The 22,040-nt window shown below is 44.0% G+C and overlaps 1 protein-coding gene across 4 annotated transcripts in view; it reads left to right on the top strand.

The window, feature by feature from the left end:
* The window catches only part of PDE7B (phosphodiesterase 7B), a 708,282-nt gene that overhangs the window by 236,161 nt on the left and 450,081 nt on the right, over nucleotides 1-22,040 (top strand). For all 4 annotated transcript variants that reach the window (XR_007773895.1, XM_050949720.1, XM_050949721.1 and 1 more), the window contains 5 exons: nucleotides 2,904-3,055; nucleotides 4,350-4,413; nucleotides 6,939-7,034; nucleotides 9,126-9,226; nucleotides 11,520-11,651. Coding sequence is in view for 3 of the 4 variants with exons in the window: in XM_050949720.1 (XP_050805677.1) it covers nucleotides 2,904-3,055; nucleotides 4,350-4,413; nucleotides 6,939-7,034; nucleotides 9,126-9,226; nucleotides 11,520-11,651 (545 nt within the window). In the remaining variant the exon portion in view is untranslated. The remainder of the gene's footprint in view (nucleotides 1-2,903; nucleotides 3,056-4,349; nucleotides 4,414-6,938; nucleotides 7,035-9,125; nucleotides 9,227-11,519; nucleotides 11,652-22,040) is intronic.

Here is a 22,040-nt window from a genome sequence, read left to right as displayed (position 1 = left end):
CACACTGTTCTCTCCAAGTAACTGGTATGGCTTTTGATAGCCATTCCCACAATAGTCAGAGTTTAAAAAAAGAAAGACAAGAAAAGTGAAATGACTCTAATTTTTAAAAGGGCTATAGAATTTAGGCAGATACCAGTGAATCAACTCAGAAGCTTTAGCTATCATGCTGCTACAATAATGCTTTTCCTTTTTGGTCTTTCAAGAACATGAGGCTTCCAGTTGTCCGTCAAGCTACAGCCACTTTGCAAATTCACATTATTAAAGGTCCTTGGGATATTTGGAACAATCTCCTGTACGACGGAATGGTATGACTTAGGGATTCAATAACTCATACTCAGTGTCCTCAGCAAAATATATATTATCTTTGTTTGCTCGTTTTGTGCCCTTCAGTAGCCCTGAAATTTGGTGACTATTGGATCATATGAGGAGGAAATTCCACCCAGAAAACACTCAAAACTGTAAATTTTTAACAACATTCCTGACCTTTAAGCCAACACAAACCTGTGAAATTTGTCTGTTCCTTTGCAGCGCCAATACAGACTTTATAAGATTCTAAAATTAATATCTAAAGACCTCTCTAAAAAGTGCCAGAAAAGTGTTTTAGATACATATTTTTAATATTCATAAGCATGGAAAAGGTCAAATTTGAATTTCACAGAAAAACTAATGCTCAGCACAAATAACAGAAAATGAGAAGAGATGCCCTCACTACATGCATGTTTTGTAAAATCTTCTCTGCATAACAAATTCAGTGATGTACAATGCAGTTGCTCATCTCAAATAATGATAGGCTTGCCCTGAAAAGAACTCTCCATTTTCAGCCAGTCCCTTGTAAACCCCATCTTGGAAAAAAAAAAACATGCTTACCCCCACTTGCCTCTAACCACTACCCTATTTTTTCCTTTGTCCTCTCAACTTACAGTGACTACAGAAGGCAACATTGAAACTGACTAGACATGAAATGCTGTTAAATGTACAAATTAAACAACTTTAATTTCTCTAATAGTAAACGTAGCTGTTACTCCTAACAATAATAGACTAAAATAAATGCCAAACTAAGTTCTCTTTCTTATGAAAACAATTTAATTTTCCTTGTCAAATTCATCCATATATGAAATTCTAGGGAAACAAAGTCATTCTGGAATTCAGTAAAGAGAGCATATGGCTATTGTACAACTTGAATAAGGTATATTCCCTTTTATATGTTCCCTGGCATCAGTTAATTTTTTTTTATTCTAAATTTAACTTCTTAGCATTATGCACATGGATTGGTTATGGGGAAACACCAAACAGTATGACAGATTAGGCAGCCAATTTTACCTTCTTTTTTTCAAAATGGGTCATGCACTAGATTTTGTGCACTGAAAATGCATCCTTAGGTGGGTTTAGGTCTCTAACGAAGTTTTGCTTCTTCTGGTAATTTATCATTATAGTAATCTCCAGTAGATTGTATTGCAAAGGCTGCACACACAGAAATCACCATCACAACTTGGAAACTCATTAAGAAGTAGTGCTGAACTTCTATAGGCGCCAGCATCCAGGTGCATATAACAAAGAGCATGCAATCTTGTTACAGACTTTGAGAACTGAATTCTACTGATGATTCACTATGGACACTCCAGGGCCACTCATCTTACCATGGGGATGGCATGGAGTCTAATGGCTCTGGTTCATTTACTATTTACCATCAAAGAGCACTATACACACTCATTCACTACCCACATGGGAAAGAGAAGAATTTAATTTTTTTTAAACCACACACAACATTACATAAAAGGAAAATGTCATTAAAGAGGACAGTGTTGTTGTAGCAGTGTTGGTTGCAGTATATGAGAGAGACAAGGTGGGTGAGTTGATATCTTTTATTGGACCGACTTCTGTTGATGAAAAAGACAAGCTCTTGAACTCCACGGAACTCTTCTTTAACTCAAAAGCCTGGCTCTTTCAGCAATAGAAGTTGGTCCAATAAAAGATATTATCTCATCCACTTTGTCTCTCTCATTGAAGGGGATAGTATAAGTCAGTATTAGACTGATCCAACATTAGATCCCAAATTGGGTGCACAAAGTTTCCCAGCAAATGTGGGAGTGTGGGGGAAAGAGAACTACAAACAGATGCTACAGCCAGAAAAGTTCATTCGGAAAATTAATATCGAGATCTTTTAACTTCTGAGTTCAACATGTACTGGCTTCAGTTCTGTATGGAAAGAGATCAAGTAGATCAGAGTGTCTGATTGTCACATTTCCAAATTCAGAATGCAATGTATATTTTCATTGTAATCCAAAGGGATTTAGAAGCCTGAATGATTAACAAAACCTGGGAGTTTCATTCTGTCTGATTTCCTGAAGTTTACCTTACAGCATCAAAAAAGTTGGTCATGTTTTTGTTGATTGTGTGCCTTATCTGTTTTGGAACTATCCATCTATCTAAAGAGCATAGCACTAACAGTGTTGGTATAATTACTCCAGGAAAATGCAACTCGCATCATGAAAAGATTTACACTACCCACAGATGACAATTCTACATCAAACCCTGGAACTGAGGCACAGACAGACTAAGTGACTTGCCCAAGGTCATACAGGAAGCCTTTGATAGAACAGGGACTTGAACTCAGGTCTTCTAAGCTAGTATCTTAACCACTGCACCATAATTTACCTCTGTAATACACCTATACACCATTACTTCTAAAGCTAATGTATAACTTGTGCACACACTCCTAAGAGAGAGATTTTGTTCCTGAATCTGAACAGCAAAGAATGCAGCATTAAGAGTATTGTGGTTTCTTACGAGTTTGAGAGAAGACTTACAAAATTATGAAATGTTGAACGTTTTCTTTTTAAAGAATGGAGAAAGTTGTCTTTGAGCTCCAGCATGATGGTTTTTGTACCAATTATTTTTCACAGATACAACACACTCAGGGGAAATTGGCACCAAGAAAAAGGTGAAAAGACTATTAAGCTTTCAGAGATATTTCCATGCATCCAGGCTGTTGCGTGGAATTGTACCACAAGCCTCTCTGTACTTACTGGATGAAGACTACCTTGGACAAGCAAGGGTAAGAGACATCTCCAAATCCCCAATCCTTGGAAATATCTTGCTGAAGAATGTCATTTTATAACTTGCTTTTCTGAAAAACAAATGGGTGGATGAACTAACTAAAATTACCACTCTAATTTCACCCCCCCAACAAATGTACTGGACTTTCCCATGGCTTTTATGCTCATAGCATTAAGGAATGAGCATCAGAGTGACAAGGAAATGTTTAGACCTGATGCGAAAGTTCCAACTCAGCCAGCCCAAATTACAATCTGGAATTATTAAGTGATGAACATACATTTGTATGCCTGAAGGATCCCTAAGTGAGTTACAAATGTAAGCTGATGTAAAACTATACATAGGATTAATTTCATCCACCAAGGAAATGCAGCCACCTCTGCAGCAACTATTTAACAGTCCACGGTAACACTACACAACAGTTTAGGCTAGAAAGTAAAGAATGCTAACTGAAAAGAGAAGTCATAGTAGGCAAAATATAATTACCTGGTTCTTCAACCCTAACTCACTCTGAGTAGCATTTACCCACATGATTAGTCCTGTTGATGTCATTAGGATTAGTCACATGAGTGAGCATTACTCAGTGCAAGAAAGGGTCAAAAATCGTGGCCCCCACTTGGGAATCTGGACTGTGTCAGGTGCTGGGGGAATAGTATGTAGAATTTGCCATACAATTTGTCATGCAGCTGATCCAGGTTCAAAATCCTGAATGCACCTAGTCAATTGTGTAATGCTGTACATGGTGGGTGGTACTCTGGACTCCTCTCTAAAACTGCATACAGCATGAGATTAAAGGTTATTCCGGTGTTTGCTTGTCCGGATAGTACAGCTGCATTTTTAAGAGGGCACATCTCTTCACAGGAACTAAGACAAAATGCAGGAATCAAGCCCTCAGGAGAACTCACACTGTACGAGTCATTTTGAAAAATTCAGAGCTAATTTGAGGCAATAAGGGAAGGCTGCAAAAAGTTGCACAGCGATGGACCATTTGGCAAAATGTTTTCTTTGATTTTTCACATGTTCTTCCTGCTTCATTTTTGGCAGGGTCTCATTTACTGTACTTCTATCAAGTAAAAAGGCAAGAGGATTTCTCACCCAGTGGAATAAAACTTGTCTCTTGAAGGCAGACATTGCTATTTTGATCCAATTTCAAGTGCATCTGTATAGCTCTCATGAGGAGAATTTTGAAGCTGCAGCAGCTACTCCTATGATACTTAATGTACAGTAATAATTATTTAAATCTGCTTCATAGTCTGACATAACAGTCATTTTGCTTTTCATATTTGCATTTTCAGCACATGCTATCCAAAGTGGAAATGTGGGATTTTGACATTTTCTTGTTTGACCGTTTGACAAATGGTAAGTCATAAAAAAGGAACAACAAAAAAACCCAAATCTTTTTTGTCATATGATCCCTCTCATACAGTTATTCTAGAAATTCCTAATTATTTTGCTAGACTTTTCCTGTTCGAACGTTTAAATGGGAATTGTAGGGTGCTCGGCTCCTTACAAGATCACACTGTTAAACATTTTCAGAACGTTCACAATTGTGTTATATTTAAATGTATCCCATATCTATAAATTTAATTTCTTTTTATTTGTCATGGCCTCCTTTTATTTATGTATTGTAAATTGATAATTACTTACCTTTAAATGGAACGTTCCACTGGGAAAAATCCACAAGTGCTTTAAAAAATGTGTTCATTTCAGATCAGTAATATGTGCTGGTCCTATACCACTCAGCTACCCTGGGATGAGTCTCTTATAATCAGCTGCACAGACTTCAGGGCCAGACTCCATCAGCCATGAATCTTTATTATAAAATGGTTTGGGTCTGAATTATGCTTTATTTATATTATTTGTTGGGATAGACTATTAATTCTTCTCTCATTCAATAATGCCATAATTATGAATTGCCAGTTAAATACACATGTGTGTATTAAATACACATGTGTGTATTAAAGTCTGTATTTGATTCTGTACACACAACCACACACAAATCTAGAAAATGAAGTAGCATGGATCAGTTAAGAGTAGAGGAAGGATTCAGAGCCAGGGACGGGGAGTGGGGTCATGACCACCCTATCCTTTCCACATGGCTAAATGGGAGGGGCTTCCCTATTAGATCCCAAGTAGATTGGCAGTCGAGGCAGAGCTGAAGTATGGAAAAGGTTGGGATTCACTGGTCTAGAGGATTACTTATTAGCCCTCTGATTGGTAGTAGAAATTATGAGGAAAGGTGTGTAAATGACAAAGAAAGCAAAAATGTAATCCTACTGACTTGCTGAAATTACATTGAATATACTGCACTATCTTCCTGGGCTACCATCTTATAGCACTATAGCTGAAGAATCAAAAAAATGCCTTTCTATCCTTTTACCTGTTTCCTCTTCAGACATTCATTATCCTTCAATCCTAAATCACCCTTTCCTTGTATCATTGTACTTTTGTATAATTTAAATTTTCTTTCAGTTCCATGAACACGGCAAATGGATTATTATAGAATTACACATGCTCTTCCTAAATAGCTTGTCAATATGAATACCAATGTAGGACTCAATTTTGCCATTATTACCTGTACTGAACTCTTACTGAAGTTACTGTGAATTTTTGGGGGGATTGAGTCCTTGCTAAATTGAAACTCATTTTCTGCTGCATACGACTGCATTGTTACTGCTAGATCCAATTATAGCCATGTGCTGAACTGGATGCATGGATTATTCATATGTTTGTACATTCATTTAGGAAATAAAAAAGTTCAACTAATTGCAAACTGTTGACTTCTCAGTAATTTGTTTGGCTTTAAATGCCAATTAGCTTTGGCCATGTACTGAAGTAATTGAGATGAACTGACACTATAATTGGGGCTTCTGATTTTAGGTTTTAACTGATAAATACTAATAAAACGCAATTTTAAAAAAAATGAAATTTATGTTTATCAAATAAGCACTGGAAAAACACCAGAAATGGTTACTAAGTAAATATTGATTTCACTCCTTTTCCTGTGCAGTTTGTTTATCTAGGCTCCTTGGCTTGTGTCTAAGGGCTTGTCAACACAGAACAGTAAAGTGGATTTAGAGATATGATTTCTAAAGCACACTAACATGTTGTGCATTAATTGGCTGTGTAAACCCTGCTGATGTGCACTAAAGGTTCCCCGGTGTGCTTTAATGTAGTATACAAAGAGAAAGCCCAGAAAAATCCTGATTTGGGGATATTTATATAGAACTCAAAAGTAGCTAAAATAAATGCTGAAAAATGAAATTAATAAACCCTGAGAAATAGAAGCCCTAAATATAGTTCATGGGGGACATTGTGCTAAGTTCAAATGCTAAAACCATCAACTCCTGAAGCAGCCCTTGTTGTGAAGTTCACAGTTGTGCTCATACTGAAAGGTTTCCTTCTCAGTGGGTCTTTTCTGGGCATTGCTTTGTGAATTCAGTACATGTATAATGCAGAAATAGGAAAAGGATTTCCAGTACAGTATAAACTACACACAAGAAAGAATATCTCAAAGGTGAATTCCACTGACATTGTCCATACAGGAGTTCTGATCCTGCAAATACATTGTGATGAATAACTTTACTCCCATGCACCAAGTTACTTATGTGCATAAATTAGGGTTGCCAACCCTCCAGCATTGCCCTGGAGTCTCCAAGAATTAATGATTAATCTTTCATTAAAGATTATGTCATGTGATGAAACCTCCAGGAATATGTCCAACCAAAATTGACAACCCTGACATAAGTGTTGGAAGGAGCAGCTCTCATGAGATTGAATCAGTTCAGACCATTAGAAAATAAGCAAGATCTTGTTTGTGCATGCTTGTCACTGCATTATTTATCCGCTGTTGAAAGAAGCTAACAAGTGTTCTGTATTTTCAGGAAACAGCCTGGTAACATTGCTGTGCCACCTCTTCAATGTGCATGGGCTTATTCACCATTTCCAGTTAGACATGGTTACATTACATAGGTTTTTAGGTAAGTCCTTTCTTCAATTCTGTCATCAAAGGCATTTTACAGCTTACGTAGGACACAAACATGGCTCTGTCTTGCTTCAATTATGTTATGATATTGCTGACATTTTCAAGAATATATATAGAGAGAAATGTCAGCAATATTATATATATATATATATATATTCTTGTAAATGTTAGCAATTGAACATTTCTGTAAAATACACTAACGTACTTTACAAGCAGTAAAGACTCAGACCAGCTGAAGTCAATGGTGAGACTTCAGTGAACTCTGGATTGGTCTCTAAACCAGTCTTTCATCAGGTCAGATAAAGCTGAACTGCTGATTTTTTTTAAAAAAAACAACCACCTTATATTGAGCCACACACAGACTGTGTAGGCCCACACAGACAGAACCCCACACACACTGTAAAATCAATCCAAATACATCTCAGTGGAAATGGAACTGTAGTGCAGTGTTGTTGTTTTAGTGATTTATAGAGCAGCTAAGAGCCTATTTACAAAATTTAACAAATTATATCAAGCTGTCTGTACTGGATAGCGCTGATGAAAGCCACTGCCGCTGCCGCCACTGCCAACAGAAATATTAGCCCCCATGTTGTCAGGGCACCAAAGAAAGAAAGCAAGCCAAAGACAAGTAAGTCCATGCATCGTGTCCTGTCAGAGAGTTTCAAAGTGAGAAAGCACAGCTGCCACTTCTGGAAAGTGCAAACTCTGCAACAGTCAGGAGGGAACCCCAAACACCAGAGTACTTTGACCTATTTTAACTGCCATGACTGACTGTACAGGGTAAGAAGCAGCCACACAGATCACTCAATCCGAAATTATACAAGGCTTAAAGAATTATCATCAGATCCTTCAAATGATGTATATATTTGATATATAGACATACAGTGCTAGCTGTAAAAAAAAACCCTACTGAAATAGTATATACATATACACACCAGTAATTGTTTCTAGCAACTTGTATAAAAGACCAAAAACAATAATTACAACAAAAGCCGTATGCCAGCAGGAATTATCAGTGAGTGATTTTCTCTGTCGTGTCACATGCACATACTCAATTCTTAGCCTCACATGAGGTGTCTCTGTCCCAGTCAGTACAATATGCATTCCATCCTTCTGGCAATTAATAGCTAGGGAAGTCCCATGCTAGAGATTTCCTTGTCTCTCCTGATACATTTTAGAGACCTGAGTTGCCAGGAAAGCCATTCAATAGCATTGAGTCAATGCCTCTGGAATTTTGCTTCTGATCCCTCTTCCCCACTTAACAGGACATTGTCCTCAGAGAGAAGGGTGATTTGGACAATGTTATAATACAGCCTTTGCATATACAAGGTCAATGTCATTTTGCCCAAGGATGGCACAGTGGATTGCCTGGTGTTGAAATATGCTACCACATGGCACAACCAAATTTCAGGAGCAAACCTCAGTGATTTCTTGTGTCAACAGGAGCTGAGAGAAGGCTGTAAAATCGGATCTCAATCTTCCAGGTGGAAAGTTAGCAATTCCAGCACTAGAAACTAAAACAAGAGGGACTTGGATTTTAAAATGCAAGATAGAGATAATTAAAAATATTCCAGGAATTTCCACTTGGATTTCCAAACTACTGAATTTCTGAGGCCCTGCCTACAAGACATGAGCACACCTTTGTCCATGGATAATCAACCAAGTAACAAGCCCCTCCCCCCAACTCCGTCCAACTGACCCCACCTCCTACCTGTCCTGTGAAATAGGTACTGCCTTAATAACATATTACTCACCTACGACAGCAGCCTCAAATAATTACACTCTAGTGTGTATAACTTTGCCTCCCTTGCTCCCAGCCTTATTTTACTTTTAAATGGGAGCCTTCACTAAGGCAAGAAAAGTTTGATTTATGAACTAGGGCCAGAATCCTCTAGGGCCTCACAAAACCTTTCAAGCAATTTTTTTCCTCCAAAAGCATCTTAGTAAGAGTGCCAAGCCATGGAAGATGTAGACATTTGAAGAAAATCCTCACGCCCCTGAGCATAACCCCAACTCTTGTTTTAACCCCAGTTTCCAAGAATGATCATGGTGTTGGGACAAATCTTATCCCTGTTTTGCTTTCTAGTTATGGTTCAAGAAGACTATCACAGCCAAAACCCATACCACAATGCTGTCCATGCTGCTGACGTCACTCAAGCTATGCACTGCTATCTAAAGGAGCCCAAGGTAATAGCAAATGAAAACAATAGGACTTTGCACTGACAGAGCTTGAGTTTCAAATCATGGTACCAAGATAGATAAAATAGCTATTTTGGAGATGGGGAAAATAGTTAAGCCACTTAAATTCACCATGACTCAAGCTTACACAGCTACTCAGTAGCAAAATCAGAAACAGACTCCAGTGGCCTGATTCTGATCTCACTTGAATTGGCATAAACAAAGGGCAGTTCTGTTGAAGTCAATGGAGTGTTACCCAAGTATAAGTGAGCGTGGAATCAGGCCCTATGTTTCATGAGTCACAGTCCTCTAGACTAACCACAAGACCATGCTGCCTCTAAATGCACAGGATAACTGACATCTGGAGTCTGCTGCTGAGCACATTTGTTTCTCATTGCAGGGCACCTTATTCAAATCAGAACTAATATTCATATTAGTAAAAAATAACTGGCACTCAGCAGCAGAAAGTTTTGGAGGCTTGTTCCAAATCATAACGAGAATGATCTTCCACTCTGCTTCTAAAAGAGATGAAAGATATTTCAGAAAGGATTGTGGCCAACATTTTCAAATGTGAGTGTGTGAAGTTAGACAGCTAAATCAGATATGTTATTTAGGTGTCTGAATCTGGACTGAGATGCCTAACATTAAGCAGACAACTTTGAAAATGTTGGCCTTCGTACACTGATAATACAGTGTGCTTTACTAGTAGTGTAATATACCACTAACATTTTCAAGTAGTTCCTGATGGCGGAGTTGATCTTATACGATAGGTTAGACTGGTAGTTTTATCCGTAGTTTCTAAACAAGATCTTTGAGACTAAATATCCTTATTTTTGTAGAAGCTACCCTGGTTTTTTAGCCTGTTAATTGCTCATACTAACATAAAAACTGTTATGATAATAATGAGCCAGCATATAGCCAGTGGTGCAAGTAGATTTTAACTCTTACCAGTACAGCGACTCATGGGAGGGACACAAAGGGGGGCACCAGCTAAAGGGGGAGCATGTGACCTCCCCATGTGACCCCCCCATGTGACTCCTCTCCACCCCACTCCCAACCCTGGGAGTCCCTATGCTCTCCCCATCCTCTCTCCATCTTAAGGGGGGCTCTGTCCTCCCTCTGCACTGCCTCCCCCTGGCATTCGGCTGCTCTTCCTGGCAACCAGGCCCTGGAGCCACTCCCGGATGCTGCCCAGTGCAGCACAGCAGCTGGCTGGGAGAGTGCCTGGCTCTCCCAGGCAGCCACTGTGCTGTACCAGGCAGAGTCCCAGGCAGCATGGCTGGAAAAGGAGATGCTCTGGCCCCACCCCTTCATCTCTCCGCCTAGGCCAGCAGGGGCACTTGAGCCTGGGAGGGTCACTTGACCCTCCCACCAATCCAGTGGTTCTCGAATTGGGGGTCAGGACCCTCAGGGGATGGCAAGCTTATTACATGGGGGGTCACAAGCTGTCAGCCTCCACCCCAAACCCTGCTTTGCCTCCAGCATTTATAATGGTGTTAAATATATTAAAAAGTGTTTTTAATGTATCAGGGGGGTGGGACTCAGAGGCTTGCTATGTGAAAGGGGGCACCAGTACAGAAGTTTGAGAACCACTGCACCAGTCGCTGGCCCGACCTCAGCCCCCCTCACCAAAAATGTTCTGTGACTAGAGCCCTGCGCGGATACAAATTTATACCCATGGATGCAGATAGAAATCAGTATCCACTGAACCACAGGGCTGTCCCAGGAACTGCAGCAGCGAAAGGAGAAGAACGCGGGGCCACCGGGCAGCCTCATGCTGGCAGCACAGCTGTACTGTCTCCAGCCCTGTCCACTGCCCTGTCCTCCAGCAGGGCTGTACAGACCCCAGACAAGAGACACAGCTGCATGGAAGGGCTGGGGCCAGTAAACAGCCAGGCCAGAGGAGCTGCTGGCATGGGGCTGCCCGGTGGCCCCATGTTCGTCTCCTTTCGCTGCTGCCATTCCCCGGAGAATCCTGCGGTGTTCAGCTGATACTGAATGTGTCTTTCCAGTACGGCATATTGGCAATAAATATCTTAATGATATGGCGTACTTGACCGTACCAGCTTACTTGAACCACTGCATTATAGCCTGATAGTTTTGATAGATACAAACTGTGCAATGACCTCAAAAGTGCCATACCTGTGGATGGCTGTGTATAAATAGTTATCTCAGAGGATAGCATTGTAAATTGAACTATAAAACCAAACAATTACATGATGTAGCAATTGCTTTGATTTTCTTGGTAAAAGAATTGTTTGCCTGTTTGTGCTAATGTTGTGGTCAATTTTGTGTGGTCCAGCTTGCCAACTTCCTCACCCCTCTGGACATTATGCTTGGACTGCTAGCTGCTGCAGCTCACGATGTAGACCATCCAGGGGTCAACCAACCGTTTTTGATCAAAACCAACCACCATCTTGCCAGCTTATACCAGGTGAGACTGTGCTTGCAGGGCTGGGGAGGATTAAGATGGGTTAGGGCACTGCTGCAATGCATTTTCAGGTTGAGGCTATGGTTTCAAATCTAGCTGAGTTACAGTTGTTACGAGTTTGGCAATTTCAACATAGATCCTCTGTACACATTTTTTTGCATTGCAAAACTGCCACTGCAACTGAGCAATAGGACACAAATACCACTACCTGTTCAGGACAGTATTAGCGCTGAAAAGGCAGCGAGGCTGGGAATATTTCTGGAGTGGGTGGGCTGCGGTAAGATTGTGTAGATTTGTGGCTTACAATCAACAGTCTTCTCAAAATTCCTTCCCAACCCCACATATGGTGACCAGTTAGACCCTGAGCATGTGAGCAAGAACCAGCCAGCCAGGTACCTGAGAGAGAGAGAGACAGAGAGAAAATGCTCAGTGCCACCTCAGAGCCGTGGCCCAGCCCTTCCAATGTCCCGTCTCCAGCCATGGCCATCTCTTCAGAGGAAGGAGACCAAAACCAAACAAACCCAGAATATGGGGGGAGAGGGGAGAAGAGCAGGGAGAGAGAGAATCCCTCCTGACCCTTGCAGGAGACCAGGTGAAGCCCTGAAGCATGAGATTTTAGTAACATAAAATATAAACCAGAAGGGACCCTCACTGCCTCCCAACACCACAGGCAACATTGTCATACAGTCCTACTCATAAATGTGTCCATCTCTCTCTTAAAACTAATTAAGTTGTAACTCCATATTATTTATGTGCATATATATCTATGTATATATTATATCAATATATAATATATCCATATTATTCATGCATATATAAATCCATGTATGTTTACATGTGCGTTTATATGTCAGCTTTGGCTACTGTATTTAACTTCTTAGAAGCGGCAAGCCTATGTACCCTGTAGTCAGCTGCAGCAGCATGTGGCATTGGAAAATCCTGACTCCCAGCAGGCATAAGTGGAGTTAGGGTCAGGGAACTGGCTTTGGGGCTTTTCACGTCCAAGAAATACAAAAATGTGTGCACTGACCATGATCCCTGGCGTTCAAAACTCAGACAGTAAACTTGGACCTGTCAAAAAAAAATCTGGTGTATTAGTAATTGATAGAATTCTTTAAACCTTATGCATTTTAGAACAATGAGGAGAGAGGCTGCGAAAGACCATGTGCCTTTCTGAATACACTAAGCATGATACAGCACAGTCCCGATTTAATAATTTGCTGAGTACTTAAAGAGAGAGAGAGATTCTCTCTTCCTGCCCACTACCATACCCCTCATCCGCCCCTCCCCCACCCCTTCCCCCACCCCCCCCAGACACTTGTGGTTTTACAGATAAGATGGTGATTGTGTAGGAGTTCAACTGTCCTTCTACCCTGAGATAAAGGAACAGACAGGGCCATGTAAGCCAAGGCCAGGACACAGCAATGCTCACATAGCTATGACTTTGTGACAGGCTTAATTTGATGAATCAGATTATGACAAATTATACCCAAACAGCAACCACAGCTAGATTCTGCCTACATTATTTTGCTCCTGGCTCCTCTAAATGTCAGGGCAATTGGATTGGAGGCTGGAGGAGGGGAGCCAAATGGCTGTGGAAGGCAGGGTTACGATCCATGGAAAGAGAAATGTGGGAGAGCCATCTCATACAAACCCTGAGTTCTGACAACAGAAAACAGAATCTTAGAATCATAGAATATTAGGGTTAGAAGGGACCTCAGGAGGTCATCTAGTCCAACCCCCTGCTCAAAGCAGGACCAACACCAACTAAATCATTCAAGCCAGGGCTTTGTCGAGCCGGGCCTTAAAAACCTCTAAGGATGGAGATTTCCACCACCTCCCTAGGTAATTTTTTTCTTTCAATAGTCTATTTAATGTCCAGTCTTCCTCACTTCCTGTTAGGTTTTGATTTACCTCTGCGCAACTGGGTTCCAGCCAGAAATAGAAGCCTTCTCACAGAGAAGCCCATTCTCATGTCATTCGTAGCCCAGCTTTGTGGTTTTGAGAGATGTGGGTAGCTCAGAGAAGCACCCAGATTTGGGGGATTTATTTACATCACTGAATCTTCTGAAGTTTGATCATCAGAAATATCAATGGCCTTCTCATGACAGCCACTACCCTCTTTGAGAACATTCTCTTCCACTTCTTTTGTGACTGTCTAAGGAACAGTATAATTTTGGCCCCTAGTAATCTCATTATGATGGGCTACCCAGTATGGGAACTGTAACAATCCGTACCATGGGTTTTAGGCCCTAAACATAATGAAAGCTTCCTACAGCCAGCCATATATATGTCTGTGTCACATAGCAGTTCAAATAAAGGGTTAAGCTTCCTCTAGATCATGAGTTAATTTTTAAGAAACAAACCAGTTTGCAATTCACACTAACCCACCACCTCTTAGTCTGCTCTCCAGTGGCGGCTCCAGGCACCAGCGCTCCAAGTGCATTCCTGGGGCTGCAAGCTGTGGGGGGTGCCCTGCCAGTCCCTGTGAGGGCGGCAGTCAGGCAGCCTTCGGCGACGTTTCTGCGGGAGCTCTGCCGGTCCCATGGATTCAGTGGCAATTTGGCGGCAGGTACGCCAAAGCCGCAGAACTGGCGGACCTCCCATAGGTGAGCCACTGAATCCGTGGGACCGGGGACCTCCTGCAGGCACACCGCCAAAGGCAGCCTGCCAGCCGTGCTTGGGGCGGCAAAAAAGCTAGAGCCACCCCTGCCGCTCTCTGTTTGGTTTATATCCCCACAGGCTAAGGCAATCTGATACCTGTTGGCAATTAGCCGTAATAAGTCAGCAGAGGGGTCCTTGGTGGAAAGCTGACAATTCTAATTGCTAGCAGCAGCTGTATGGTTTCTAGCTGCTCGCACTTAATGCTAGAGATGTATGGCTTCATGCTCAGCTGTCACTTGTTAACCTGATCTTTCTTTAGTTGTCCAGAGTGAATTTAAAATATGGGGGAGGGAAGGGGTGAAGAGAGAGACTGAGAGCTTTTATGCAGTCTTGCTGTATAATATTAGACCATGATGGGCAGTGGGTGAAGCTTCCCCTAGGGGAGACTAACTCTGCCTCTTCCACCTGTGGCCCCTCCCCCACTCCACCCCAGGGTCCACCTCTCCCCGGCTTGGCTCCCTCCCCACTCGGACCCCCTGCCACCACTCTCACCATGTCCTTCCTCTCCTCTCCCCACCCCCACAAGCTCCCCCACTCTCACTGTGTCCCTCCTCTCCTCCACCCCCTTTCCCCATGAGGTCCTCTCCACCCCATCCCCAGTCTCTCCTCCCCTTCAGCCCTCTCCCCCATGGGGGCGGGGGGCTGAGGAGGGAAGTGGCAGGCAGCAGTCAGGGGGAGGTCTCATGGGGAGGGGGGTGGAGGAGAAGAGGGATGTGGCGAGCAGCAGGAGAAGGGGGCTGGAGTGGAGGACAGGAGGGACTCACCAGGCAGTGGCAGATGGGCAGTGGGGGCCTCTGGGAAGGGGCAGAGCAGTAAGGAGAAGAGGCAGAGCGCAGGCGGGTCCACCATTGCCCAGGCATCCAGCAGCCTCCTATGGCCTATTATATCCACTGCCCATGCATGAGAAATTTACAGAACTGAAAACACTCAAACTTTTTATTCTTCTAATAGGAACTAAGTAATTATCATCGTATCTTGCACTTCTATAGCAGCTTTCCTCAGAGTATCTCAGAGTACTTTCCGACATTAACTAATCAAATCCCATCTCTTTCCCTGAATATACAGAAACATCTCACGGTTTTAGTAAAACAAAAAAAGAGCTGTGATAGGAAGAATGAATTAGAACAGTAAATTCAGAAAATATGAAAGAAATAAGAAAGAAAAATAGATAATGTGAGCATCTAGCTGGACCTGTTTTCCCATATATTTCCCTCTCTCCTCTCAGATCTGCAGTAACATGATCTACCCAACTTTCTTCTTTCCACTTTAGTTACTAGGTACTAATAAATGGTATGTCAAAGAAACAGTATAGTAGAACTTGGAGAATGCAATAAGCATTTGTCATGGATGTCTCCTCAGCAACAGGACGTCTTGATAATAAGATAGTTCTGAGAAGAATTGTTATAGTTTATACTGTCACCATCCACTATCTTACAATAGGTCTGTATCTGTTGAGGGCAGATTGGAGGCATCTTGATGTCACGTACATTATTTTAAAATTTATATTGTGGCAGTGCCTAGTCAGGACTCCATGTGCTAGGCACTGTCCAAACACATACTAAGAGACGGTGCCGGCCTCAACGAGCTAACATACTATTTGTTGTATGATTCTGCAAGTACATCAGACTTTGGTCACTTATTCCAGTTTATATATTTCCTCCTAACTAAAAATCATAAGTAACAAGGACAGATTGAAAGAAAATATGAATTATAGGAGGAGCTGGTAGCAATATTGATAATTAAAGGTTGCCAGACCTTTTCCATTATAAGACCCTGTTTTCAATAGCTTATAACTTTGGTTGGACTGAAATTTTCCATGTCTGTCTCAGACTAATTTTTTTTAATTCTTATTTTTTACTTAAAGTTTCAGCTAAAACAGTTCAGCCATTTCTGAGAGTGAGATTGAAGAAAAATATATTGCTTTGCCCTTTATTAAAAAAAATTACAACCATTTGATAGAGAAGTTCTAGTGCCTTTATGCTTTGCAGCAATGACTTGAAATCTGGCAGGGTGTTGCTGGGGGCCTCAATGCCTCATCTTTAAATTGCAGATTATATCACCCCCTCATTTCACAGGAGTGTTGTGAAGATAAATTCATTAATATTTATGAAGCATTTGGATACTTGAGTGATGAGCACCATAGAATAGCCCATGAGGAAATTAGTAATTCTGCCTTCAGAGCAGGGTGCGAATAGTGTGCAATAAATAAGGCCTATGGCCACACATTGAATAATGAGAAAATAGCTGCTCAGTAAGTAAGCACCATCTGTTCTGTGCACTGAAAATTAGTAAGTGATCATGCCATTAAAGACTGTATCATAATGCATAAGCGCAAGAGGATACAATTAAGGTTTCATAGGCTTTATGGTCCCTTCTCCTCCTCCTTCCTCACCACACACTCTCTCATGATCCCTCCTCCATGTAGTCCCTCATGGTCCCACCACCTCATCCATGCAATCGCGTGTGGTCCTTCCTCCTCATCTGCACAATCCCTCATGAGGTCTGTCCTCCTCCACCATGCAATCCTTCATGGACCCTCCTGTGCTTCCCGATCACTCATGGTCTCTCCTCCTCCTCTTTCGTCATGCAATGTCCCATGGGCCCACCTTGTCCTCTTCATCTAATGGTCTAGACAGTATTTGGTCCTACCATGAGGGCAGGGGACTGGACTTGATGACCTCTTGAGGTCCCTTCCAGTCCAAGAGTCTATGAATCCCTCATGGTCCTATCTCTTTCTCCATGTGATCATTTGTGGTCTGACCTCCTTCTCTTCTGTACAACCCCTTGTGATCCTTCCTCTTCCGTGTGATTCCTCGTGGTCCCTCTTCCACTACCTCACAATCCCTCATGGTCTCTCCTTCTCCACACAGGCCTTCATGCGCCCGTCTCTTTCTCCTCCACACAATCCTTTGTGCTCCCACCTCCTCTATTTGCATGTGATCCCTTGTTGTCCCCTTCCACTATGCAATCCCTTGTGGTCTCATCTCTTCCTCTTCACATGATTCCTGTGGTCCCACCCTCCTCCACGCATTTCTTGTGGTCCATCCTTCTTCTCCCTAGGTGATTCCTCATGGTTCTTCCTCCCTGCAGTCCTTTGTGGCAACTCCCTTTAGTCTTCTCCCTTGTCACTTTTCTCTTTGTGATGCCTCTCTTATCTCTCCCATACCTGCCCCTACAGAAACCAGAGCAGTTCCTTAATAAACTGACACCAGCCCTTCCCAAGCTCATGCCTGGAGCAAGTGGGCAGGAGCTGCTGACGTCACAGCATTGTTGCATTATCTCATAGAATTAGGTTGGCTTCTCATGCATTCCCAGAATACCAGTCCAGTACTTCCAAAAATGGCATGGGCCTGTCCCAGCCTGCATGACCCTGCCCTTGTGGGTGTGACCTTGAACACATGGAGGATGCTATTTTTGAGCGCTTGCCACCCCACCAGTGTGACCTCACTAGTAAGGCTATGATTTAGTTATGGGTATTTTTAGTAAACATCATGAAAATGTCATGGACAATAAATAAAAATTCACAGCCTGTGCTCTGTCCATGACTTATACTATAAATACCCCGACTAAATCTTGTGGGGGGACCTCCCGGGGAGCCACTGCTCAGCAGGGCCAGAGGCCCCAGCTGCTGGGGGCCGCCAAGCAGCAGCTGCTCTGACCACCCCCTGGAGTGGGAGGGAGGGGGCCACGGGGCTGCTGTTCGGGCTAGGGGGGCAGTGCAGCCCAGCTGCCAGGGTCTGCCCCGGAACCGTTGCTGGGGGCCGCCAACTAGTGGCTGCTCCAACTGCCCCAGGGACCACTGCTGGAGAGGGAGGCGGGAGGCTGCTGTCTGGGGGGGGCAGGGCCAGCACAGCACCAGCTGCCAGGGCCAACCCAGGACCACCGTCGGGGGCTACTGAGCATCGGCTACTCCGGACACCCCCAGGACCGCTGCTGTGGCCACCCCGGGACCACTACTGGTGGCTGCTCTGGGATCGCTGCCAGGGGGCGCCAAGCTGCGGCTGCTCCAGCTGCCCCCGGGACTGATGCTGGATTGGGGGGGGGCTGTTTGGGGGAAGGGGGGGCTGCTGTTTGGGGGGGCAACGCAGCACCAGCTGCTGGGGACTGCCCTGGGACCACTGCTTGGGGCGGGGGGGGGCGGGGCGGGGGAGGCCTCTGCTTATGAGAGGGCCAGTGCAGCACCAGCTGCTGGGGGCCACCTCCTGGGACTGCTGGCAGGGGCCACCGAGCAGCAGCTACTCGCCCCCGGGACAGCTGCTGTGGGCGGGGGGGGGGGGGGCAGCGGCCACTGCTCAGTGGGGCCAGGGGTATGGTGCTGCTTTGGGAGCAAGGGGCTGCTGCTTAAGGGAGAGCTGGGGTGGGGGAGGGAGGAGTGACCATCGCAACAGCCACTGCTCAGATGGTCCCCAGGCCCAGCTGCCTAGGCTGCCCAGAGCCACTCCAGCAGCAGCCAGTGCGGCTGTCCCCGGGCCCGCCCTGGGCTCAGCCACTCTGGCCACTGCAGTAGTCATGGAAAGTCACAGAATCCATGACTTCCGCGACCTCCATGACAGACATGGAACTCTACTCATGAACCATGTGTGCAAGATTTAAAAAACAGGCTTGTCTGGCTTAAAATCAGACAAACGACCTGCCTGCTTGGGAAGAAATGTGTCAGGTACCAGGACAGGCCCAGCTAGTCTTGAACACAGCTTGTATTTCCCATAGCACCCCTGCATCACTCAGTGCACAGGATTCAGTAAATGTTCAATATTTCTTTTTATCTTCATCATTTGGCTACCACAGACAGAAATTGAACCGACTACAGAGGGTGGCCCCAGGCCCTACTTACTGCTCACTACTCAAAGCCTGCACTGAATGCAGAAATTGGGTAGCATTGTGTAATATAGAGATGCTTTCCCTTTTCTCTCCTCTCCCAGCTGAGGGGAAAATATATCCCTCCCCGCCAGAGCCACAGTGTTTCGTGATAATTATCTAACTGCAAGCCCCAGCCCCACCACGATGTTTGGGCACCAGTTGCAACGTTCCCTGCTACACAGGTGCAGTGTATATACGTGTCTTATTAAACACTGCTAGAGTGTGTTGTGTTAGGAATATTATGGGATTAGGATCTTTGCATCTTCATATTATAAATCCAGGACACATTGGGCATCTTGGCTGCAATTCACCTTGGAGGGCTTTTGCAAAGACCCTCCCCATATCACTCATGTTCCAAAGAGGTTTGTGGAATGCAAGCTACACAAGGAGGTATTTACACCCTATGTGCTGCAGACAGCAGCAATGCACGGGCCAGGGAACCCAAAATGCCCTATTGCCCCCCCACACACAAGCCCTGGGGAGGTGCAGGGGATGCTATTCCAGCTCATAGGATGCAGTAATAGCTGCTGGGAGCAGACCTGCAGACCTGGAACCTGCCTCTGAGCTTTGAGGGGTGGATTTTGCTCTTCCTCTCCACAGTACCTCTACCTTTGTGTGCTTCAAATGAATTTCACACACTAAGAGCCACACACATCAGTAAATTAGACTGATGCACATAGAACCTTGATGGAGGTGGCAGAAGAAGTAGACTGCATCAGGGAGCCTGCTTGGCTGGAACATGAAGCTGATATAATGGGGAGACTGGGACGTGCTGTGCAGGAAAACCAGGTATGGGAAGTCAATGAGAATGTGGAGAAGGGGCTGAGAGCCATTTGGATGGAGGTGAAGATTGAGATTACATTAAGACTTTTGTCTGTAGGTCTTTTGTCTGCCTCGTTTGTTGCAGAAGTTGGAAGGTGTGTAGTGAATGAGGCAGGGGATTGCAGGAAGAGAAAAGCTGGTCTCATGCTTAAAGCAGTTAACCCAGTTCCGCAGGGCAGCATTTATCTCCCTTCCTCTGCCACAGAGTTCCTATGTGGTGGTGAGCAAATCACTCAACCAAACTTTGCGCAGGTGGTCCTCATTTTCTGGGTACCCAACTTCAAAGCCTGGGGTAGGATTTACAGAAATACTGAGTGCTCACAAGAGCTGTAACGGGCTATATAATCCTAAATACAGGGAAAAATCAGGTCCTAGACTTCTCGAATGAAATGAATACTTCTAACTTTAATCTCTCTGTACTACAGTTCCCCATCTGTAAAATAGGGATAATACCACCTACTCGTCTGACCGGAGTGTTATGGAAATAAATAATATTCCTGAAGCACTCAGACACTATAGTGAGGAGCACCGGAGAAAAGTTCATTACTAAATTAATAATTCTGTCTTCAGAGCAGGATTTGAGTACTGTACAGTAATTAAGGTCTAAAGTCACGCATTGAACAACGAGGATAAAACAAAACATTGAATGGCTGTTCATTCATTGAAACTGTCCCTTACGTGAGTAATTTATTTATATACACTGACAGCAAAGTCAAAGGAATGAGATAAAGATGTGTAAATAAGCATCCCCAGGAGCACTGCATAAGAAATGAAGAACAGTAGCTTAAATACCAGAAACTTGAAAAAAACAAATTTTCCCTGACATTACCAATTATTTCTTCCATGCTTGTATGTGTGTCTTGTCCGTCCAAGTGTGATCCTTCTCACACATCTTTGTTTTATGCTTCGGGACATGTTCCCTCCCAATGCTTTCTGTAGGAGACCGGCATGCTAGAATGCCATGCTTCCTTCCAGGAAGTGTGTGCCCTTAGAATATCAGGTCTCTAAACCATAACCACCTGTCTGGAACTATAAACAAATAGTTTCTCTCAGTTACGCTTCATCTCCATCTGACTCCTTATTTCTTACTGCCAGCTTAAAAACACACCCCAAAAGATGTCTGAATTCCCTCTTACCTAAACGACCCCAAAGGCATTGTGTTAATTCCACCATAGCCTTCCATGACTGACTGAGTCACTAGCTGGAGATCCCAGGAATTACCAGTCTGGTGCTCTCCAGGAAAGCTGACTGAAAGTCTAAGGATAAAGTAATATATTTAATATAGAGGAGCCAGCCAGAGACCCCAGCCAACAGGACCAGAAGCAGACAAAACAGGGACCTTTGGACACTCCATCTGAAACTGCAGAATGTTCTCTGACTTTCTCTGCCCTGTGCTGATTGATTGTATGTGAGGAGGAGCCGAGAGGGTTGGAACAATCTCTTCACTTCAGCTTCACTCCATACCTGCCCCTTCTATGCTCTCCTTCCCTGCCCCAGGGCCATCCTTAGCCATAGGCAGAACAGGCAGCCGCCTAGGGCACCACTAGGTCTGGGGGCACCGCTCTGCTGGGAGCCCAGACAGATAGAAAGCAGTGGAGCATGTAAGAGCAGGGCTGCTGGGTCCTAAAGAGAGCTGAATGCAGCCCAGTCTGAGGGAGGGGATTGGCTGCTGGGAAGGGGTGGGGGAAGGAACTCACCTGTGAGTGTGACTCTTTCCCCTGGCGTGAGGTGAGGCAGGCTCAGCGGCTCTGGCAGTATCTTTTGTTGTCCCCCTGAACATCCATTCTTCTACCCCTGCCCCACGGAGCACACCCCCCCTCGTTTCTCTCTCTCCCATTCCCTCCATCAGGGCTGGGTCGGGTGAGGTGCTGGGGGGGGGAAGGGAGGCTGACTGGCTGCTTGCTGAGGATTGAAAGTGAAAGCCAGGATTGGAAGGGTCGCACAGGACTGGGCTGGGGATAGCCAGATAGTGTGTGTGAAAAATCAGGACAGGGGTTTGGGGTAGGGTGAGCAGATGTCCCACTTTTATAGGACCAGTCCCAATTTTTG

The sequence above is a fragment of the Gopherus flavomarginatus genome, chromosome 4, assembly GCF_025201925.1.
Source record: "Gopherus flavomarginatus isolate rGopFla2 chromosome 4, rGopFla2.mat.asm, whole genome shotgun sequence".
Taxonomy (NCBI): domain Eukaryota; kingdom Metazoa; phylum Chordata; order Testudines; family Testudinidae; genus Gopherus; species Gopherus flavomarginatus.
Note: the sequence above shows the minus strand (reverse complement) of the source record. Positions and strands in the feature narration are given on the sequence as shown.